Consider the following 25,900-nt stretch of genomic DNA (forward strand, 5'->3'; position numbering starts at 1 on the left):
TTCCCTTGATATGGACACGTGAACCTGAAGCTACTGTGACCCGAGGTCATGCACGTGAATTGCACGCTGACCTAATCCGTAAGCTGTTACGTTTACTGCGACTACACCCCGTCTCTTGACACCAAAACAAACAGAAATTTTAATGATAGTTCTCAAGTAATTTTTTACCCAAGTGATCAACAAAGTGTTAAAACTATTTTTTCTTATTACGTCAAAGGGGATCATTGAGATGTAGGTTAATGGCATGTGGTCAGTTGGTGTTATTTGAAGATATAACACAAAAGGGGTGTCTCAAAAGTTGGGTTGACATATTATAGAAACGTCCTGAAAAGTTTCTGAATGCAGTGTTAAACCAGGGAGACTATATATACCTCTTGCTTTTCATTCATTCATTCATCGTAAAATTCGACTGATACAATAAACTGGCTGAAGTACTGTTAAACGTATCCGAAGTTGCGCGGGGAACGAACCAAGTCACTGTGTGCGTTGGAGCATGACGAGGCACACTCTAATTAGTGCAAAAAGTAAAGAAAGCAAGCGAGTGACCTATCCCTGTTGTAGAGTATCCCTGGTTAAACTAAAGATCCCCAAACAATCTACCTCAATCATCCAGTCTTGTGATACCAACATTCGTTGTTTCCCTGATAATACCAAGGGACACACGAGGCCGAATTTGTGTGCGCTTATAAAACGTTCATTATCACCTCAACGTTCAATAAAATAATTAACGGGTTTGAATATCCTTTACTGATTGTGTGATTGAGAAGAAAACACGACACCATACATAAATTACTGTACCCGTGTGTGTGTGTGTGTGTGTGTGTGTGTGTGTGTGTGTGTGTGTGTGTGTGTGTGTGTGTGTGTGTGTGTGTGTGTGTGTGTGTGTGTGTGTGTGTGTGTTTCATGCCGCCACACACCTGTACAGCCAGTGGGTAAACCAGCCACAGCAGGTTGTTACTTCAAAGTACACAACATGGCTGAGTTTCATCATTTATTGAGTGCTGTTCAATGGATCTCCATTGTATTGTATGCATAAAACGTTGTATGTATGATTAAAATTACTGATGTAAATGTTTACATGAATCGAGCTGGTTTTGTGAGTCCGAAAGGATGTCCTACTTTTCAGAGTGACCTTGAGATAGATCTACTTGATGAACAATTCCTACAATGTTGTATCAGTTCTACACTATCCTGTGTTGGCAAAGCCACTAAAGCGGTTTATCTTTGGAGGATGAGTCCAATTCTATCAGCATCGGGTTCTATCAGGATTGTGGATAAAAGGAAAGAGGACTGAGACTTTCGCTCAGGTAAAAACCACAAGCATAAATAGTGTGCTGATTAGCCCAGAATCAATAAGCGTTATGATACAGGCCCATGGGATTTAAGGGATCTTTGCACACCTACAGGACCCAACTTAACGCTAGACTAATGAAGAAAACGTGTATTTATCACTTTGAAGACCGGGGTCTCAGTGCGTCACAGTGTTCCAGCTATCATTGCTAATTAATCAGATCAGCTATGTGAGTGAGTGAGTTTGGTTTTAAGCCGCTTTTAGCAATATTCCAGCAATATCATGGCGGGGCACACCAGAAATGGGCTTCACACATTGTACCCATGTTTGGAATCGAACGCGGGTCTTCGGCGTGACGAGCGAACACTTTAACCATTAGGCTACCCTACCATGAAGTGTGTCCTCGTGAGAGTTATAGTTCTAGTGTTGCTGTGGATGGCGTACTAGAATCACAAACACAACCATACACTTAGTAGTTGTGAACAATGCCGGCGTAAAGATTTACTTTGTGTTCAACAATGGCGGTGGGATAGCCAGTGGTATGCTCGTCATGCCGAAGACCCGGGTTCGATTCCCATCAGGAGTGAAGCCCATTTTTGGTTTTACCAGCCCTGATAGTGGAATACTCTAAAAGCGGCGTAAAACCAGACACCCTCACTCTTGTCCAACAAAGAAGGTATCTGAGGTTGTAGACCGACCTGACGTCTGCCTTGATGTTGTGGGAGAACAAGCTATTTTGAGGAAGTGAGTATGTACTGTATTTTATTACCTACGAGGGCGAAAAATATCGGGGTTCATATTTTTCATACGATGTTGCCCTCGGGCAAAATATCACTTGACGTGACGTCATGAACAATGCTATGAAGTCACGTTTCTTCTATGACGTTGCGTTCTACATGCGGCGACGGCTGGTAGCCAGCCTATGTTTGAAAGTAGATTTGGGTTTGACGACCTCGGTAATAAACAGAATATTATATTCTTGTCATATTCATATCATACTATGAACGATTCGTTATATAACTTTTATAGGTAACTTGATCTACACACATCCGACTTATTACACTGTGTAACTACTCCGTTTGCTCGTTGGACATTTGTCGGAAAATTAGTATTCCCTGCAATGTCCTTACACGAAACCTTACTTCTCCTGCCAATTGCTGACTCAACCGGATAAAGTTTCGTTCAACAAATGAAGATTTTGTTTGTTTGTTAGTTAGTTTAACTCAACCGCACTCAACAATATTCATGGCAGCGGTCTATCAATAATCGAGTCTGGACCAGATAATCCAGTGATCATCAGCGCAATTGGGATACGATGACACGTGTAAAACCTAGAATGTATGGGATGTTTTTAATGAGTTGAAATGGAATTAATTACCAAAAACTTAATTAAAACTCATCCTCACATCACCCGCAAGTATTTCTGTGTCGAGATCGACAGCATTGGTACGTGTCTGTGTCTAGCATACGAGATCGGATCGATATCAGCCCGGGTGTAAAAATACTGGAGTTGCCTCCCTTAGTGCGTCGTCTGATCGTCTGCTCGGCCAGCGTTCCCGCGACAAATATCCTTCTCTTCAAAAGTTTTGACTCACTTAAAACACTCACTATACTCACTATATAAGATTGATTTCTCTACTAACTTGGGGGCAACAACAACAAACTTTATACAGCTGAATTGCACGAGAACCATACATCAAATTGCTGAAAAGCATGTACAAATATCGTGCATGAGAACAGCTGCGTTGTGGTGTAAAGTGTTCATTTGACATTAATCTTTTCAACGTTACGAATTTTTTTTACAATGCATCAGCCCATGTGCATTGGCGGATCCAGAGGGTGGGGGGTTCGGGGGTTCGAAACACCCCCAACCCCCCACCTTCACCACACACACACACACACCACCCAGATGTATAATTATTTAGAATTAGTGAAACAGAGAGTTTATTGTTCAGTTTATGTATCATAGAACAAGAAAGTATTTAACCTCCTTTCTGGGTGTGTCATGAAGTCGATGCTTTCAAAAACAGTTTACTTCTTTGGATAAGATATAGCAGTGTTGATGTCTGCGGGGCGGTGGGGTAGTCTAGTGGTTAAAGCGTTGCCTCGTCACGCCGAAGACCCGGGTTCGAATCCCCACATGGGTACAATGAGTAAAGCCCATTTCTGGTGTCCCCCGCCGTGATATTGCTGGAATATTGCTAAAAGCGGTGTAAAACCAAACTCAGTCAGTCAGTCAGTCAGTGTTGATGTCTGCATCATGAATTTGAGTGCAGAACTAATTTGAAAATGTCTTTTTATTTGATGCTATCCAATTTTGTATTTATAAATGTAAATCGAAAAAAGTAAAACAATCGCTAAATAGTTTTCAAAATGAACTAAAAATGGATATGTGACACAAAAGGAAATCTATTTGATAGAAATCAACAGAGTACAATATATATCTATCTATCTATCTATCTATCTATCTATCTATATCTATATATATATATATATATATATATATATATATATCTACCACTCTCGGTATCTACCACTCTCTGTTTGCATCCCAGACTCCTAAAACGTATGAATATATACTTAAACTGGATTTTTGTGTTATTTCTCTTGTACTAGCCCAGTCACGTCTGTCTATAATTGTTATTACTGGTCAATTATTTCCCATCAGTTTCTTTAAGTAAAGTGTGCAACCTGCTGAAGTTTCAATGTCATAAGAATCATTTTCATTTCATGATATGTCTCAGATGTATAAACAACATCACAGTTTTTGTCAGATAGTAATCATTTATAATATATTATGCTGCAACGTCTGAACCAAAATCAGCCATGTGAGTTTATCTTTTCCAACCGCCACGAGGCATACAGTCCCTTGGGTGTATGTCTCAAAATGTAGCAAGAGCATTGTGTCATATGGGAGCGAGAGATTAATACATACTCTGTGAAGTCAATGTACATTGTCTCAAGAACACAGCATGATATGTATAAGTAGCACCATTTCCAATTGTCTAATATCTAATTGTACATGAATCAGAGGAGAATGTCAGCTGATAACATATACTACGAGATGGGTAAACATAAAATATTGGAGAGAAACATTTTTTGACCTAATAGCATTACAAATAAAGTGAAAGTCGTCCTCAGTTGTGTTACACATAATACACACATACCACAGTATTCTTGGTTGTCGAATGTCTCTTCATGTTTGTATTTGAAAATGTTGTGAAATATATCTAAAATCAGTCAGGGCTACTGTAAATTTTGAAACAGTTAAACCTTTTGAGTTATCACATTCACGAAATCATGAGACTGTTTGTCTCATATTTCACGGGGAACTATTACCTGAGACACCGCTTCGACCAGCGTCGTATCAACAAGCGGAAGTGTATGGACAATCTACTCCGATGTTTAAGTTTTCCCGTTGTGTCTCTTCTGGTTGTGCATTTTGTAGCTGGTAAGTCATTGGTATAACACCATCTGTTACTGTTTTATCATTAACTTGACGATTTTATCCGATATTTTGGACTCCAAGGTCTCAACGACATGCATGATTGCATGGGACTGCCAGTGCTTGACCTATTTTTCAAACATGCATTCCCTTGCAACACACCGTGGCTATATATAGAACTAAAATGAAACGGTTTATATCAAAACATGTGTCAAAGTAGTAATTAAGTCCTCAATATCATTCTTTTCAGGTGGATTATGATGATAACATTGCCATGTGAAGCAGTAATATTGTACCCTATGATATATTACCCCCTATAGTAACATTTATCGTCAACTTTTTCTGTGTAACTTTCTCGTCAGTATTTTAGCCTCTCGCCGTTGTGGTTCTCTTAAAATAGAAATAAAAGCTGTCAGTTACAGTAATCCCCCTCCTAAATGCATAGAAGACACAAACATTTTCTACTGGAATTTGAATTGTATGATGATAATCGCCTCAATGAAATATTCAGTAACTTCAACAATCCGGCTTTTGTCAATAACTCACAAAATGCAAACAAACAAAAATATTGAAAGTACAATAGCAAAATGTGTTCAGCAATATTTGCCTGGCGAGAAAGTAATTTTAGCCACTTTTGCTGTGTTATTTTCCAGTACATTCTACATTTTATAGTTACCTTAATACACAGAACGACATAACACAATGAACGCAATAATTAATGCTGGCCCTTCATAGCAATATATTTCACATGTTTTTTTCTACGATGGATATTATTCCAGTGTTTGTATGTGTGACACATAAATTAACAACTCGTTCATGCATTACAGAGAGCCGTGTCGGTGGCGCAGTGTGTGGCGGCCCGTACGCTTATAATGGGAGGCCAGTTCATATACCAGCAGGTACGTATATTCGACAGTGTGTGTGTGTGTGTGTGTGTGTGTGTGTGTGTGTGTGTGTGTGTGTGTGTGTGTGTGTGTGTGTGTGTGTGTGTGTGTGTGTGTGTGTGTGTGTGTGTGTGTGTGTATTTCGTGCGCTCGCATGTTGTGTGTGCCAGTACTATATTGAAATTTCAGGTATATCGTATTTCACGTATATCTGAATTTTCAAGATCATAAATATGGTGTTGAAATATCAATTACAACATGCAGTTACAACATGGTATCTTGAAATGTCAGGGTAACAAGTTGAAAGGCTAAATACCGGCATTCTCGATATCTACAGGGTATACGTTCCGATAAATCTCCACTTGTATACCCTGGATGGTTACCCTGGATATCGAGGATGAGTGAGTGAGTATTGTTTTACGCCGCTTGTAGCAATATTCCAGCAATATCACCGGGGGACACTCGAAATGGGCTTCACACATTGTACCCATGTGGGGAATAGAACCCGGGTCTTCGGTGTGACGAGCGAACGCTTTAACCACTAGGCTACCCCAGCTCCCTCGATATCGAGGATGAGACACCATCATCTGTCAGTGATTGTGTTTCAGAGGAGTATGCCAAGTACTGCTGTAAGGCGGACAAATACGGCTCATGGACCTCATCCTCCCGGTTCGACTGTGCCTCGGAAGGCGGGTGTTGTGGGGAAGTCGACAAGCAGTACTGCTGTGATCGAGACAAGTAAGTATTCGATCTGTATTCGATACAATACTGTAGGAAGATCTGATCACCCCTCCAGAGCACGTCCAGAGTATAGTAGTATCCGATTCCTGTGTCACGAAAACTAACTTTGTTATAGTCCGTTTGACTTCATTTTAGACCAATGAATTGCTCACTAACACAAAATCTATATAATAATTGCAACAAAGCGAAATTTTGCACAGTCACATGAAATCGACAAACCAACACTGATGATTTGTCTCATAATTATGGACACCCGGAAAAAAAGTTGTTTAACAAACGGTCATCATTATTTTGTTATCACTTTTCTCTATTTCTTAAGAGGGAGGACCACTTGCTGGTAGAACAGCCAGGTAATCAACAAACGTACAACTCGCACACCTGGCTGTTCTACCAGCAAGTGGTGCTCCCTCTTAAGAAAAAGTGAAAAGTGACAACAAAATCATGATCGTTTGTCAAACAACTTTTTTATTCGGGTGTCCATAATCATGAGACAAATCATCTGAGTTGGTTTGTCGATTTCATGTGACTGCAAAATTTGGTTTTGTTGCAATTATTAGCTTTTGTGTTAGTGAGCAATTCATCGGTCTAAAATGAAGTCAAACGGACTATAACAGAGATGTTCATTACATTGTGGATATTTCCTCTTTCGTTTCTGAGCGCCATGGCATTGACAACTAAAGTGGAGCAATGGGTGAGTGAGTTTAGTTTTAAGCGCTTTTAGTAATATTCCAGCAATATGACGTCAAAGGACACCAGGAATGGGCTTTATTGTTGGGAATCGAACCTGGGTCTTCTGCGTGACGAGCGACGCTTTTGCCTCTGGGCTACCCCTCTCGCCGCTTAACTGGAGTAATGTAATCAATTTCCAAAGAACTAAAGAAATGAACACAAATGTTTTCGAAAAATGTATATCTGGCTCAAGAACCCATACATGCTCCACTGTGGTTGGCATTCACTTAAGAAGTTGTCAGATTAAATATTAATGTAGAGAAAGAGAAATTTGCGAACGAATATTGTTTTACGCACCTGTCAATATTACTCAAGCTGTATGGCTGCGCCAGTAAATAGCATTTGCTTATTGGGCGAGTGGTTGAGACCAGAGACCACCAAGCTAGACTCTGGTACTGTAGTATCGGTGGGGTAGCGTAATGGTAAAAGCGTTCGCTCGTCACGCCAAAGACTCGGGTTCGATTCCTCACATAGGTACAATGGGTGAAGCCCATTTCTTGAGTCCCCCGTCGTGATATTGCTGGAATATTGCAAGAGCGGCGTAAACTAAACTCACTCACTTACTCACTCACTTACTTTCTCGTTATAGTCAGAATTAATGTGTGACGTGACGGTATAAATCTACCTATAGATTTGGTTCCAGAATTGCTCTTCAGCTGGGACTTGGCATAACAGGTGGTGCCCTGGTATTGCTGGCCATCATCGCGCTCATCGTTTACTGTTGTATAAGGTCTTTCTACAGTGACCTGAATGAGGAAATCTACTGTGACGGATGCTGCATATGCAGAGGTAAGAGTTATCTCCCTTTTGCTTCTCGCTTAAAGTGGCAATCGGTAAACGTCCGCCTCTGTTCATCAAATCTATGACACCAGGGATAACTATAGGCGGTTGTAACCAGTGCATTTTTTTCTAAAGGGGAGCTCGATATTAAGACATCATGGGTAATAAACAAATTATCACAATGTCTTACTGATTTCACCAAACTCTCGCTCGGGAAAAATAGGCGACTAAGGGGATTGGGTGGTCAGGCTCGCTGACTTGGTTGACACATGTCATCGTATCCCATCTGCGTAGATCGATGCTTAAGCTGTTGATCACTGGATTGTCTGGTCCAAACTCGATTATTTACAGACCACCGCAATATATCTAGAATATTGCTGAGTGCGGCGCAAAACTAAACTCACTCAGTCACTCTTCTCGATGGCATGGGTCGCTACCCGTAATACCAATCACCGGTTTGTCAAACCGTAACTCGATTAGTTATACAGTTGAAATATTGTTGATTGCGGCGTTACCAAAAAAAGAAGAAACAATACAAACAAAAAGTGAATCAAGTTAAACACAGGATAACGAGGATTAATATAATTACATTTTTAAGTGAAATGCCAAAGCCTTAAAGTACTAAGTACTAAAGTATGATACGTGCGTCGTTGGTTGCAGTTCGACGCAAAGAACAAAGAATCAATTATTGGGACGAAGTGGCACGTGATGGCCACAGGACTACACAACAGAGATCCGTCATTTCTTCCACCGATGAGCCTGACACCGACCCTGAGCCTATCTCACTTATGGTCCCAACAGCACCCCCAACGGAGACCCCAACAGCACCCCCATCAGCGCCCCCTGCATACGATCCACGTGCAGAGCTGGATGCCCCACCGCCGTCCTACTCCGACGTCATACGGAACCCGCACATATTCCCGCAGACTGGGAAGCGCCACGCTTCAACTACTGTATGACTGGTTTGACGTTCTTTCACGTCACGGGACGGTGCGGTAGCGTAGTGGTTAAAGCGTTCGCTCGTCACGCAGAAGACTCTGGTTCGATTCCCCACATGAGTACAATGTGAAGCCCAAGTCTGGTGTCCCCCGCCGTGATATTGCAGGAATACTGCTACAAGCGGGGTAAAACCACACTCACTCATTCGCTTTCACGTCACAGAAGACGTAACGCGTGGGTAACTGCATACCTCACATTACGTTTGTACGTACAACGGGGTGGCTGGTAGCGCTGTGGATAAAGCGTTGGCTTGTCATGGCGGAGACCCTTGTTACTGCACATTGATACAATGTGTGAGGCCTGGTGTCCTCTGCTATTGATGGACTAGTGCTGAAAGGAGCCTTAAACAATAATCATTCCTCCAAAATATATAGAGAGAAATCTTGTAAAGGATTCTCTCTGTGACACAGTGGCCATCTATGGCTCACAAGTGTAATAAATAACACAAGCACACCCCTTGTAAGAGAAATCATACGAAATTAACGTATCATGTGCTTTAGCAGTTCGTTCCTCTGCCTGACGATCAATCTGCGTTACACACTTAGAATCTCATCAAGCAATACACTTTACAAAGAACGTTAGTTCTGTCATACTGGTATTGGAGACACAGTATATGTTTCAATGAGTAAAGACAGATTTTATTCTGATATAGACATGTAAGTCGAAATATTTCTCCCTGACCTGTCGGTTTTCAAAGGCTCTGAACATCGTATTTTTGAATTGTGCCTTAGCATTCGTTGCTTGGTTTTCTGTCCCCGAGATTTGGGTTAATGTCAGTCGTGAGAGGAGGACGTTGGTGATGTATATATACCCCATAACACGAATATTACCAATGACGTATGTTACCCCTGGCAGAGAATCATATACAGTGAACTGCTTTTATGACGAACATTCCTAAAACGAGCTCCGGATATACCGAACTGTTGTTATTTGCTGTATATGTTATCCAAAATACGTACGACCAACTACGGTTATACCGAACTACAATTAGTGGTCCCTTTGAATTCGTTATAACCGTAAATTTCACTATAGTTTCAAAATCTCAAGTGTGTTGGAGAACACATATCAATTTCTTGAAAAGGTTTTTCGAAAGATTTATAAATCAGTATTGCCTATTTCGAGAATGTTTGTAAAACACTGGATCCTATGCTGTTACAGATGACGTTATGGTTTCTTTATAAAAAGCCACACGAATATCTTATTTAAAAGCAAGTAGTGATCTGAGGGACAGTGTTTTCATGTACACTTGTGTGTCATCCAATCTACGTCTTCATACACCGTACATAATTTAAAAGCCCCAAAATTTTAAAGATACGCGTCTAGAACCAGTTAAATCAATTCCCGTTAGACTTAATGTTTTGTACTCAAAAGTGTGAAGAGGAGTCCCCCCCCCTCTCTCTCTCTCTCTCTCTCTCTCTCTCTCTCTCTCTCTCTCTCTCTCTCTCTCTCTCTCTCTCTCTCTCTCTCTCTCTCTTCTGTTTTCAGCTCTACAATGTATTTATCTATCTTTTCTAAATATTAATAAATTATTTATGCCATATATCCATCTGTATGAATGTATATATTATTATAATGTTTTAGTATGATGATTTGTTTGCTTTTAAACGAGGAATGACTGTGTTTGTATGGATATGTATTTCTTATTACTTTATATATCCTAATGTCTATCACTTAACGTATACTTTGTTTTATCGTCTCTCACAACCCACTTTAGGTGACGTTTGTACATCATCTCTCACATACTTGTTGTTTTGGTGTTTTTTACTCTGTACAAATGGTGAGACGCAAATAAAATATTTGGTATTGTATTGTATTCTATTGTATTGGTAACACGCGGAATTATGGCGTAGCCATAGTCAGTGCTTGTTCTCACAAGGAAGGTAACCACTGAAAAGAGTAAATATTTTAGACAATGAATATTATGTCAAACATTTATTCCGATCACATGAAATGTAAAGGTTTATGCAAATAAAACGTACATACTTCACATATATTCATAAAACATTCTCCTTAAAAGGAGTGAGTATCACTGAACAAAATCAACAAAACTGAAATCAATTAATATTCAGAAACACTTTTTTCTCGGACATAAATATGTTTTTACCAACTGTGCAATAAACATATTCTTAAACATGCATGAATTTAAAATGTAAATGAATAATACTCAATCGAGAAACATCCACTGCTGAGCATAAATGCACGATGCCAATGTTAGCGTCAAATGTAACATACGTTAAGTGTGGGATAACACTTTCTCATTAAAGTTCAGATTCTAGAACATTTTTCGGTTGAGTCTCATCCAGGATTCCTACGCTATGAGTGAGGCAACAAATCGCTAGCACGCGAAATCAGCGATTAACCCACTCGCGGCTTCTGGAAACAAAGTACTAGAGTCTAAAGACAAAGAGTAATCACCTATGTACCACGTTTCACATCTAAATACATTAAATGCTCGTCTCTAGGTAAAGGGGTTTCCTATCACTTAATATTGACATAAAAATGTAAAACGTAAAGGTACCGTGACGAGTAGCACTGCTCCTTGTTCTCACCCAAATAGTTACAACAGCAGATCTTCATAGACTGGGTGGATATGAATTTACGCCACTTTTAGCACTATTCCAGCAATATCACTCGGGGGACAGCAGAAATTGGCTTCACCCATGTGGGGTATCGAACCCAGGTCTTCGGTTTGACAAGTGAACGCTTTAATCACTAGGCTACCCTATCGCCCCTTTAAAGAACTTCGTCGCGATATGGCTGAAATATTGCCGATATGACGTTAAATAATAACTCACTCACTCACTCACTTTAAAGAACTGCCTCGACAACTAGAATAGCTGCAAACGTGTTTAACGTTGCGTTCGCATTTTCCTTCACACTTACGGGTACAAAACAAAGTTTGAGTCTAAGGGAAATAATTCACATACAACTGGTTCCAGAGGCATCTCTTAGTGAAATGTTATTTCTTAATTTTGGGGGGATTTTAAATTATGTACGGTGTATGAAGACGTAGACGGGATGACACACACGTGTATGTATAGGTTAATCACCCTTACAAGGTACAATGTAGTTATTTAAATAAACTCTGCGAGAGCTTTACACCACGAGGGCATACTTATTTAATACGCGTGTAATGTATTAGGCATGATGAAGATTATCAAAATATATACAATTTTATTGTTTTTAAATATAAATAATTGCCCTAGGGCAGTTAATCAGTTATGCTAATAAAACACTTCCAAGAACAATGGACATAACTTTCCGTAGTGGTTTAAATAAGAACATTGTTCCTTAGATCATAGACTTGTATAAGTAAGGTAAAAATTTATAGTTTAAATTGTAATTTCTAAAAAAATAATAAATAACAGACTGGGGTACTGTCCACTATCTAGATTTGCCTCTTCGAAGGATAGAATTACTTTACATCCATGAGCTCAGCATTCAGTACAGCCTTGCAGCAAGGCCACTCAGATCACAACTTGCTTTTAAATAAGATATTCGTTTATATGACATTTCTATTAAGTACCTATAACGGTATCTATAGCAACATAGGCACCAGTGTTTCACAGAAGTTTTCGTAATAGGCAAAACTGATTTATGAATCTTTCGAAAAATGTTTTCAAGAAATTGATCGAACCGTTTTCTCCAAAACTCTTGAGATATTGAAAACATAGTGTAAGCAAACTACGGTTATAACGAATTCAAAGGGACCACTAATTATAGTTCGGTATAACCGTAGTTTGCTTACACTATGTTTTCAATATCTCAAGAGTTTTGGAGAAAACGGTTCGATCAATTTTTTGATAACATATACAGCAAGTGACCTGGACAAATAACAACAGTTAGGTATATCCGGAGCTCGTTTTAGGAATGTTCGTCATAAAAGCAGTTCACTGTATATGAGTCTCTGCCAAGGGTAACATACGTCATTGGTAGTATTCGTGTTATGGGGTATATATACATCACTAACTTCCTCCTCTCACGACTGTCATTAACCCAAATCTCGGGGACAGAAAACCAAGCAACGAATGCTAAGGCACAATTCAAAAATACGATGTTCAGAGCCTTTGAAAACCGACAGGTCAGGGAGAAATATTTCGACTTACATGTGTATATCAGAATTAAATCTGTCTTTACTCATTGAAACATATACTGTGGCTCCACTACCAGTATGACAGAACTAAAGCGAGCGAGAGAGAGAGAGAGAGATTGCGTAGATCGATGTTCATGCTGTTGATCACTGGATTGTCTGGTCCAGACTCGATAATCTACAGACCGCTGCCATATAGCTGGAATATTGCTGATTGCGGCGTAAAACAACAATAATAACGAGATCACACAGTAATATCAACATAGATACAGCTTCTACAGAGCGGAGTGATGAAGTTGAGTCAGAGCTGCTTTGAACATTACATCTATTTTGAGGATTGGCTAATTTGATGTGAAAAAATCCAAAGTGAAACCGTTTGTCTATGGAGGGTTATCTGTGATGACATATCAAGGTTCATATGACGTCCGGGGCGGTGGGGTAGCCTAGTGGTTAAAGCGTTCGCTCGTCATGCCGAAGACCCGAGTTCGATTCCCCACGTGGGTACAATGTGTTAAGCCCATTTCTCGTGTCCCCCGCCGTGATATTGCTGGAATATTGCTAAAAGCGGCGTACAACTAAACTCACTCACTCACTCACTCATATGACGTCCGAGGAAATTACCTGTATTGACGTTTATCCATAATTTCGCCAATGTTCACTTTTTGCAGCCCCAATATTGGCATAATCGTTGGGTTCATTTCTTGACCCGGCAAGTTAACTCATATCTTCCCTGCTCCAAGCGGGCAATATAATCAATCAATCTGACCCTCAATTTCGCGTGCACACTGTCCATTGAGCTCCGGCAGTTTGGGGTTGGTCACCGATATTCCGGATTGGTCAAAATCCAACATGGCGGCCACTCGGCGACTACCACCCGTTTTATCCCTGGGAGTTTAATAAGGTGTTGTTTTTAATGCCAGCTATGGTTTACATCATTCATTGGAATACTTTTCTATCATACGATTCTATGAACTCAAGCTATTATGTGCATTATCATAGATAAATTGTCAGGTTTTTCGTGTTGAATTTCAGATTCCCACAAAAATTGGTATATTATTGCTTCTTTCTTGATAACGAGCGACAGTTGGAAACTGTCACCACGCATAATTGAAGGGAAACCCTCTGCTACATGAGGAATACGGTATCGTTGAGACAAACTACTGCATTTGGCCGTAGAAATGCGTTTTCCAACGCCGGTCAATGCTATTAGTGTACGGGTTGGTTTGGCATACACTGCAGGGTTGGTCACTTTTTCTAAACAGTTGGTGTACGGGTTGGTCATAATACTTTTCTAAAGATACTTGTCCTATTTTACTGTGAAGTGTGAATTCAAAGACACATTTGTGATACTGCATAAACCAAAAGTTATCTCAGTTACTTTAAGGAGACTTTCCACAACTTTTCGCACGCTCAGAGGTACAGATATCAGTTTGCTGCCTTGACCATATCTCCAAGTATATAGCCTAACCGAATGAAAGTGTAAAATGTTGACATAAAAAAACAACTTTTGCATGTTATAGGCATAATTAACATATTGACAATCTAATGGAAACTAATTGTAAACCATGTCGCATAACTCCTTCGTCACATCTATAGAAACATACATGCATTCATTTGGCGTCACCCATGAGCAGAAATCACTTGATTCAAATTTTACTCTCTGGAATTGCCAGATATTTTTCCTTTTTTTAAAATCTGGACATGCCGACGCCCAGTGAGTGCCTGATCATCTCCAGTAAGTTTATCATCGATCGCATGTACTACAAGGCTTCGACATATTTTTGGGACCTCATGGAAAGATTCACACAAGGCCCTACAACCGTTGCACTGCTACAACAGAAAAAAAGGACACACTCACCATTGGAAGAACACTTTTCAATGATCTATCTTTTATACTTTCTCAGGATACTTTAAATGTGACAAGAGTAGATTCACTGTCACATATCAACGGAAACAACTCTTGTAATGACTTAAAAACAATTCAACAGTCCTCAAAAATAGCATCTGTGTCTTTTTGTTTTAATTGTCATTTATCAATCAATAGAATTTTCTGGGAAAATACTTGTACAAATTTCATTAACAGAACATCAACAAGTCTATTTACACCAATTATTCTTCCTACTAAATTTCACAACCGGTTCCAATGTTCACAGTCCCAATTTTGGGGGATTCAGGAAATATAAATCTACTTTTATTGAATGACAACACATTCAAGTGCTATGACCAAACCGTATACCGTCAAATGACCAACCCGCCCACTACTAACAAATGAGACGTGACCAATCCGTACACTCAACGGCGAGGGGTGCCTCACAAGACGGACAATTTCAACAATTGAGAGCAAATCTGGTAACTCTGAATATGGCGCACTGATTGGTAAGATATCAAAGAGTATTTCTCAAGCTATAATACACGTTCCTAATAACGATAATCCTATGTTTTCGATGAAATTCGTGACAATCGTGGCGTGATTTGATGACTCTTTGAAAAACGTGTGAACTCTAGGAAACTAAGGTGTTACGACGTAAATTGTAATAAAACGTAAATTGTAATACTTGCAGCAAATTGTAATAACCCTTGGCGTAAATTGTAATAAAAACGTAAATTGTAATAAAAATTGACATAAATTGTAATACGCAAATTGTAATAAAAATTTACGTAAATTGTAATAATTTTAGTTGCGGTAAAATGTAATAAATATTTACGTAAATTGTAATAACAGTTTTAATCATTCGTAAATACGCGTGTGTTCGTTTTTCGTTGCATTTAATACATCATATAAGCTTGTTAGGATGATAACTCAAGGAAGAATTGACAAATTTTGCTTAAAAGTAGTACCCAGGTGCGTTGGGAGGATGTGCGGACACCAATTGAATTGGGCGACCTTCAGATTGATAAATATACTTATGGAAAATATATTATAATATTCGTCCTGATATATAATCGATATATAATCTCCAACTGTCCTCTCGATCATGTTTTTGGGGCAAATATCTGTTGAGGTTTAGATATGTAAACATATAGAGAGGGGGTATTCTAACGGGTATATCTAACACACTTAAATGCATGTGGAGTTGGTGTGTGTGTGTGTGTGTGTGTGTGTGTGTGTGTGTGTGTTCTGACTGGTATATCTACGAGGGGCGTTCAAAATGTAGTCAGCCTCACCTAGAATATGATACAAATGCAGCTGCTGTTATGTTTTATTTTTCTACATATTATCTGTCAACCTCAAGCATATTTGTTTTGCTATGTTCCAGCCTCACGATCCCTATTTGGTTGACTTTTTATCTTGGTACTCCCAAAAACGCAAAATCTGCAATACATGCATCACAAACTTCAGGAAACAAAATGTGCAAGTGAGCGAGTGAGTTAGAATTTTAAGTCACATCGGCAATATTTCAGCCATATCGTGACGACAAAAATGGTATATACTAAGTAGAAGTATATAGACTATTATATACTTTTTAATAACACTATTAAAGCAAAGGACAGTATAACGACTAGATTATCACACATTAATAAAAACTACTTTGAGTTCAGTGTAAAATGCTAAATCGTTTCAAAATAACAATCTAAAATTGGGCTATAGATCGCCACCAACTGAAGGTAGATCACCATCCTAGGGACCATGGGGACTTACGTTACTTTTGCTACCTGCATGGTCCCTAGCTGGATTTATATCATCTCCTCAGCTGTTGGCGAATTTTGAGCAATTTAGCCATAAATTAAAACTACAAACATTCTACGATTAACATTCTGGCAATGATCAACAAACATTGAACGATGTGTTCTTAAGTACCCTCTTCGGAGGACAGGGGCGGTGGGGTAGCCTATACTAGTGGTTAAAGCGTTGGCTCGTCACGCCGAAGACCCGGGTTCGATTCCCCACATGGGCACAATGTGTGAAGCCCATTTCTGGTGTCCCCCGCCGTGATATTACTGGAATATTGCTAAAAGCGGCGTAAAACTAAACTCAGTCAGTCAGTCTTCGGAGGACAATATCGATCAGAGTTGAGAGAGAATGGTTGTTGCATGAAATCACTCGCCATTGTCGCTCATTGCTGTTTCCTCTGATGACTTAACCACACTTATTGTTATATCAGCTACATATTTAAAAAAATGTTCATCTAAATGAAATACATATCTGCTCTCTTTGACCGTAATATAGTAATATTTCAGTTACACTATGTATATCAAAAATGTATAACTTTCCATGGTTCATGTTCAAGCTCGTGCTTTGAACCCTGCCCCTTTGTTTGTTTATGTACAGTAAATTTACAGTTTGCACCATTCTCATGCACTTTATACGGTTAATCTCAATCTGGATACTTGTCACCCACGTCCTCATACCGGGGTAGAATATGTCTTCAGCAACCCATGCTTGCCACAAAATGCGACTATGCTTGTACTAAGATGCGACTAAAGGGATCGGGTGGTCAGGCTCGCTGACTTGGTTGACACATGTCATCGGTTCCCAATTGCGCAGATCGATGCTCATGCTGTTGATTACTGGATTGTCTGGTCAAGACTCGATTATTTACAAACCGCCGCCATATAGCTGGAATATTGCTGAGTGCGGCGTAGAAAACTAAACTCACTCACACTCACTCACCTTGTATGTTGTCAGTAACCTGGACATTCTGTGGCTAGTTCCAAGGCGACAAGATTTTCTGGAGGGTGGAAGGTGTCATACTGATTTTGTGGCTGACACTGTTACTGCTGCTGAGAGATTCTACACGATAGGCCCTGTTATTACTTTGGGCCAAGGACGAAGTTTGTTGCGTGTCCCACTGGTGAGGCGTGGTGACCTCAACTTTGTTAATTGCTGAACATTAGAGATAAAAAGACCGCATTTCTAAGCAGAACTATTGTGGCGATCCATTACGGTTCAGCCTCATGAGCCTCAAGAAAAGCGACACAAACATTGCACAAATTGTATGTCTGATGTTTTCGAGTTACAATACCTAGCTCACATGATAAATAACAATGTGTTGAGAGGTAGGCCAAGGCCGTTTAATATAAGACGACACTTATAATATAAGTGATTGTGTAGGTATGTTTACGATACGTGTCATGTTAACCTAGCCGTGTTAACTTAACCGTCTTCGGATGTCATAAATGACGAGGTACAATAGACTGCTTTTCTAAGCACAACTATTGTGGCGATCCATTACGTTCAGCCTCATGAGCAACAAGAAAAGCGACACAAACATTACCCAAATTTTCGATGTACATCCCCACCCGGGACCTCTTATTCATACTGACCTGAAAATAATTCATATGAATGTTAGAAGTTTGAGAGAAAAACGTAGATATATTAGAAATTGAGTTGGGCACCTATGATGTAATATGTCTGACCGAAACATGGTTACATTCGGCGATAGATAACAAAGAAATTAATATTCCGGGTTTTCATGCGCCATTTCGTAAAGATAGAGAAAGCCGAGGCGGCGGGGTTGCGGTGTATGTTAAAGATAATATGTGTGCAATGCAAATAGATGAATTGGATATAACTGGGCTCGAGGCAATATGGATAAAACTTAAATGTAAGAAACAAACATATCTAATAGGTACATTCTATAGAGCAGACATAAGTGAAGTATATTGGGATCTTATTGACAACAGCATTGCAAATGACGTGGATTTAAATATGTATACTATCATTGTAGGAGATTTTAAGTTAGATCTATTGAGCGAAAATAAACAAAAAACTTATTACTTAAAAGCTGCATATTGACTCAAGCAACTAATATCTGAACCCACGCGGATCACTTCTCATTCTCGTACATTGATTGATTTGATATTTGTCACATGTTTGGATAAAGTACGGAATTCGGGAGTGCTAGATCCGATATGTAGTGACCATTGTCCGGTGTATGTTAACATCGAATCAGATATACAGAAAGAAGTGTGCTACAAGCGGAAAATCTATGATTACTCTCGAGCGAATATGGAACGCACGAAACAAGACATAACTGCTACTGGTAATAAGCTAACGGAAACTGAAAAAATCGATCTGATAGCATCCCAACTAACCGACGATTTACTCAACGTTTGCGACGCGAACATACCACGCGACCCGTTATGGATGAATAATAAAATATGCTCACTTATTAGAAAACGTAATAGGCAACTCAAAATCGCTAGGAGAACTGACCGTCCACTTGAATGGCAAAAATTCAGACCCGTTAGAAATAAGGTAATATCGTCTGTACGTAAAGCTAACAAGCAGCACACAAGCAAAATTGATATCGCAATAAGTGAATCAGCTGGAACAAAAAGTTGGTGGAAACTAGTTTAGAATTATTTGCAAAATACATCGGCAAGAATTATTTGTCATACAATAATTGATGATGATGTTTTATACGATGATTTAAACGATATTACAGAAATTATGAATATCTATTTCACCAATTAATCTGAAGTTATAGACCCTGATGACGACCCCCCTCCTCCTGATGAGCGTTGTGATAGTACTTTGACTGATATAATATTGGAGATTGGGGAAATTAAGAATATATTGCTATCTGTAGATACTACTAAAGCAACAGGTCCTGATAAAATCGGAAACAAAGTATTAAAAACGTGTGCCAACCCACTAGCCCCGATCCTAACTAAATTGTTTAATTTGTCATTAGAACTGTTTAAGTTCCCCACCTTCTGGACAGAAGCGTACGTAATCCCTATCCATAAAACAGGTAATATATACGATTGTTCTTATTATAGAGCGGTAGCATTAACAAGTTGTATTGCTAAAGTATTTGAAAAGTGTATCTTTAGATATGTATATAATTTTCTGAGAGATAATAACCTTCTGTCAAATCTCCAATCTGGTTTTTACTCCCGGCGACTCGACAACTAATCAGCTAACCTATCTATATGATTCCAAAGCTAAAGCACTAGACGATGGAAAAGAAGTAAGAGCGGTATTTTGCGATGTTAGCAGAGCGTTTGATAAAGTTTGGCAAAAAGGAATCCTGCATAAATTGAAATCCTATGGAATTCAAGGTAACCTACTAAAGTGGTTTGAAAGTTATTTGAATGGTAGAACCCAGCGAGTTGTAATTAATGGACACACATCAAATCCTTGACCAGTATGAGGGGCGCGGTGGGCGAGCTGGCTAAGGCGCCAGGCTAGTGATCCAGCAAGCTTGGAGGTGCCGGGATAACATGTCCACGGGTGTAGAAACCTTGGAGTCAACTTTGTGTGCAGACTCTTTCAATGTTGTCACAACCCCTAGTGTACAGTACACAACCCTGTGCACTTAAAAGAACCCACGAATCCGTTGGTATATGACCAGATGGTGGCCACATGAATACGTGCAAACACCTAGTTGCGGGTACAGCAACGTGCAGTGAACTTGGACAAAGTACTGTGACTATGTGTCCCAGTCCACCCAGCTGTGAATGGATACCTCGTTAGGATGAGAAAGCCACATCAACTAACTCGGTGCGCCTAGTGGCAGCAAGAGTTGTATACTCCCAGGGGAGTTGAGATTGATAATACGATGTGCCGTTGAGATTGACACCCAATGATCGAAGGAAAAAATACCAGCGCCTTGAGCATGCACTAGTTGCGTGGATATGTGCGCTATATAAATATCCTAATAATAATAATTAGCAGGCGTCCCTCAAGGATCAGTCTTAGGACCCCTAATGTTCATAATATATATTAATGATATTGTAGATGATATTGCTAGTAATATTAGACTTTTTGCAGAGACGACACGTCTCTATATGTTATAATTGATGATCCTGACATAGCTGCAGACTGTTTAAATAATGACTTATTAAGAATTTCAAATTGGGCCAAAGAATGGAAGGTTTCATTCAATCCTAACAAAACAAAATCAATACAGTTCAGTAGAAAACTAATTTATCAGCGCAATCAGTTAAATGTAGAACGATGACATATGCCAGATCATTTCTACCTGATACAATAAAACTATGGAATTCCCTAAGTTCTGAAATTCAAAATATTGATACGATTCAAAAACTCGATATTAAGACCAAATAACAAAACTATTATCTTTGACCTAAACTATGGACCAAGAAGATGCCAAATTATCCATTCTCGTCTCAGGCTCCGTTGTAGTGATTTGAATGCTGTTTGGTTTGATAGACACATCATCGACAGCCCCTCGTGCTCATGTGGTCATCCAGTCGAAAATGCTGTGCATTATTTCTTCACATGCAATAAATACACGGAATTGAGACAAAAATCATATTTCTATTTAAAGGGGTTTAGTATCAACACTGTACTATGGGGATGTACATCCCTCACTAGCAATGATCTACACAAATTATCAAAATCTATTCATGATTACATAATAAGATCTGATCGATTTGATGTTTCATAAATACTTTGATTTTGACTGCTAAACAAACGAATCGATATTCATGCATTATCCTTATCTTGATTGCTGGTAAGACTTGTAACAATGTGTCATCTGTTTCTGCATTTACTTCTACATGTATTTGTTTATGGGAGCGGCCTTCAAATAAGCTCCTCGGAGCTTGTTGGTCAATCCATTCATAATTTCATGAATAAATATGTTTAAACCAAGATTAAACGTACTTTTCAAAGCGTAAACATACAATATCCTGTTATTTTTGGATATGCCATGAAGAACTTCAAAATGTAATTAACATTAAAATATTGAAGGCTGTTGCTCGTAAAATATTTCCTTGCGTCAACAGTGAAAATAACTCCATAATGAAAAACAATTAACTTTAATATTCAAAACAAACACAATAATATCTGGTAGTTTTAAGACGTGTCACAAATAATTTCACAACTGGTAGAATTAACATGAAATTATAGAAACCAATAGCTAACAAAATTTTGAAAATCCGTAATGTAAAGGTCTTTGTCACAAACACAGCTATTACTTCCGCCACATGTCAATATCTGAATATCGCAATAATCCTCTGCGTGACCCTGCAAATTATCTAAACGTTACCGAAACTGTAATCGGATGCCTTGATACAAAAAGCGAACAAATTCCATCCATTAGTTTGGGGGATATCGCAAGAATACTCGCTGTGACCTTGAAAATTATCCGAAGATCACTGAATTCGACTGGCGTTAGACTATACTCCCAACACATTTTCCTAACATACTTTTAAGCAGAATATATTAATTCTTTCTTGTGTTTTCGCACTAAAAGTTAGACATGTGCAAAACAATACAATTTTCGCTGTAAACTCAAAATGAGCACAAGTTCCCCAATCAACTGGTGTAGGGGGAATCCCGCCAATACACCTTGATATAAAATTGAATCAAAATCTATTAATTCTTTCTTGAGTTATCGCGCTAACAATCTTTATATTGGAAAAACCCTCAGAATTTTGCTGTGACCTTGCAAATTATCTCAGGTCACTAAATTCAACTGGTGTCGGTGAATCTCGCCACGACACCTTGGTACCAAATTTGAACAAAATCCATCATTTCTTTCTTGAGTTAACGCACTAACAATCTCTATATTGGCAAATCCCTCAGATTTTTGCTGTGGCCTTGCAAATTATCTCAAGGTCACTCAATTCAACTGGTGTCTGTGAATCTCGCCACGACACCTTGGTACCAAATTTAAACAAAATCCATCATTTCTTTCTTGAGTTATCTCCCTCACAAGCTTATATGATGTTTGAAATGCAATGAAAAACAAACACACGCGTATTTACGAGTGATTAAAACTGTTATTACAATATACGTAAATATTTATTACATTTTACCGCAACTAAAATTATTACAATTTACGTCAATTTTTGTTATACAATTTGCGTTTTACAATTTACGTCAATTTTTATTACAGTTTACGTTTTTATTACAATTTACGTCAAGGGTTATTACAATTTGCTGCAAGTATTACAATTTACGTTTTTACTACAATTTACGTCGTAACATAAGGACTTAATAGAGCAATTGTCATTAAACCACATATATTTTAACTTTTGATCTGCTTAGTTATCGACGTCTGAAATTATAAAAGTGTTACAAATGAATATTTATTACCTCTTTTGCCCATTCAAAGGCTCGAGGCGATATTGGATTTTGCACCAATCCGGAATATCGGTGACCAACCCCAAACTTCCGGAGCTCAATGGACGGTGTGCTACTGGCTCTGAGTGACCATTTTGCAATGCACATTATTTTTTCATTTTTGTTTTGTTTCATAATGGGACATATGTTATCAATTTATGATAAAGGCCAAAGTCTTATCAATTTTGTAGGACTGTATAATGACATTCTAGTCAAGGATCTTAGTTATTGGAGGTCACATGAGATTTTAAGCTCAAGTTGTTCACCTAAATCATGTTTTTGTCTCATTTTACAACAGTTCATGTTAACACATGATTATATTGGAGTTGAATCTGAATGAATCACTGACAAACAGTAACAATAATTGCATACTGCATTGAAGTGCATTCTGTTGAAGCAAACAACACTGACCATGAAAATCATGTTATTCTATTACCTTTATCATTATGTTCGCAAAATGTGCTGCAATACAGTTACTTCAATGAAACATTCCACATTAAGGCTATATATCATTTATCTGTACACCACATACACAATGGGGACAGGGAGCCTGAAAGTATGGTGTAACAGCAACTAGGAAGACGACGTCGCACACAGAGAGCTATTATGAATTTATGATGTACGCACTTGGACAGAAACCTTCCAGTCAATATATCACAATATGTATTGCAATATCTCTTACATTATTGCAATATATCGCAATATGAGAATCAGGGCTATATCCAGCCCTACTAATTACCCGAGCCATGCTGTCCACCCCTATCTATTAATGAGCTGACCCAGAGTCACTACAAGTGAAGTCAAGTTTATTCTCATGAGTCATATACATGACATAAAGTAGAAAGTAGGCAAATATAGATTAAAAAAACAATGAAACACACACACATACACACACACACACACACACACACACACACACATATATATATATATATATATATATATATAAACGGAGCGTACGCAAGCCCCATTTCACAAAAACAGCAAGTTTTACAAGTATTGGTTTGTATGTGATAGACATAAGTGAAATATATTTATCAACAGTTGCATGTTTACAATAATATGCAGGGATGTATTTGTTTCGTAATTCGTTTAACACATTGCATTCTAACAAAGTGAAATTCACCTCCAATTTTACTCGTACATGATGTACACAATCTATTTTCTTTATCAATGTTATTCCATCTACCAGTTTCGATTGGGAGTCTATGGTTACAGGTTCTAAGTTTTGTGGTATAAATACGTAAATCTAGAGGAAGTTGCAACACAAAAGTTTCCATATAAAGATTATCCTTAAACATATTGTAATATAGGCCTTTGGATGATTGTGATTTACGTTCTCTCCAAGTTTGTAGAAACTAATGAAACTAGTACCTAATGTTGTCTTATTATCTGGGCACATACCATTATGATCAAGGGTACAGCTTAATTAAGCCTTATGCAACCAACAATAAAATGTGTTGTTTCAAGCGGTCTGTCTTTTGGGAGGTCTGTCTTATGGGAAGATACCGTTCGTGGTAATATTATAAACGGCTAAGGTAAACGTATCCGACAATATTATGACCCCCCTTTCCATATCTTGCCTCGTATCATCTCTCGCCTGACGGCATCAGTCAGATATATACGTCTGGGGATGATACGGGGCAAAATATGGAAAAACGGACGGGTGATAATCTCTACGTATCATATGGTCACGATATTTTCACAGCCTGCGCTTGTGTGTGTTTGCTTGTTGTTTAACTCTGCACTCAGCAATATTCCAGCTGTGGGCGGCGGTCTGTAAATACCAGACAATCCAGTGATCAACAGCATGAGCATCAACCGAATCAGCGCGTCTGTCCATCCATCTCCCGGTAGTTGCCTCTTAAGACAGGGATGGGTTGCTGATGAACAACCCTAATTCAGATCTTCACGGGTAACCCGTGAGTGAGTGAGTTTAGTTTTACGCAGGACTCAGCAATATTCCAGCTATATGGCGGCGGTCTGTAAATAATTGAGTCTGGACCAGACAATCCAGTGATCAACAGCATGACGGGTAACCTGTGATGAGCATCAGTAGGGCAGGATACGTTCGACTTTTTACTAAGTTATGTCATCATCACTGACTGATATTAACCATAAACACACGTATGATATAGTCGGATTCCTACAAAGAACTGATTTTATTTGTTGGCTTTATTTTGGGGTTTTTTTTCCTTTTTTGGGGGGAGGTGGGTGGGTGTTTCTTCATGGTTATGGAAATGGTGTTTTAGGTATATTTACACGTATATTGACTTAATAACCCACGTCAGCGTTGACCCAAATAGATCTAAGTGGGGCACCATCATACACTGCATGAGCCAGGTTTACAGTAATCCATTCTGATAATTATCCCCCGCCGCGCGTTTAGCGCGAAGCGGGGGATATAGTATTAGTCTCCGTCCGTACGTACGTACGAACTGGAATATCTTAAGAACCGTTGCCTAGATTCATTTCATATTTGGTACCTAGGTTCATCACAGTAAAAGACAGGTCCCAGTCAGGTTTGGTGACCTTGACCAAAGGTCTCAAGGGGACTTTAACGTTTTACCCTTGTCAGCGAGATATCTCAATAACCATACACTGGATTTTCTTCATATTCAACACCAAGCTTCATCCATGGAAGGCGCAGGGCCCAGTCGATTTTGGTGAACTTCACTTCATTTTCAAGGTCATGGCGACACTTTAAAGATTTCAGCATGTTAACCTGCATGTAAAGATTGTCAGCGAGATATCTGAAGAACCATACACTGGACTTTCTTCATACTATGTCACAATACCCGTCTCTAAACATAGATAATGCATTTCTGGCAATAATACTATACTTCATTGCATTAAATCGACACTCGCTCTCTTTCAAGGGCTCTGGGGTAGCCTAGTG

General features: G+C 38.9%; 1 protein-coding gene across 2 annotated transcripts; it reads left to right on the forward strand.

Annotated features, from left to right (window-relative positions):
- The first annotated feature begins 4,576 nt into the window (after positions 1-4,576).
- On the forward strand, positions 4,577-9,999 carry LOC124258665. Of its 2 annotated transcripts, none has more exons than XM_046692736.1 (5): positions 4,577-4,742; positions 5,564-5,635; positions 6,229-6,358; positions 7,722-7,879; positions 8,531-9,999. In XM_046692736.1, exons 1-5 carry the CDS (start codon positions 4,592-4,594, stop codon positions 8,827-8,829), a joined length of 810 nt encoding a protein of 269 aa, XP_046548692.1. In that variant the 5' UTR covers positions 4,577-4,591; the 3' UTR covers positions 8,830-9,999. The 2 variants fall into 2 exon arrangements, with proteins under 2 accessions (XP_046548692.1, XP_046548693.1); XM_046692737.1 differs by having other exon boundaries at positions 7,734-7,879.
- Positions 10,000-25,900: the final 15,901 nt, after the last annotated feature.

This window comes from Haliotis rubra, unplaced genomic scaffold, assembly GCF_003918875.1.
Source record: "Haliotis rubra isolate DU_JTF1 unplaced genomic scaffold, ASM391887v1 Scf7, whole genome shotgun sequence".
Taxonomy (NCBI): domain Eukaryota; kingdom Metazoa; phylum Mollusca; class Gastropoda; order Lepetellida; family Haliotidae; genus Haliotis; species Haliotis rubra.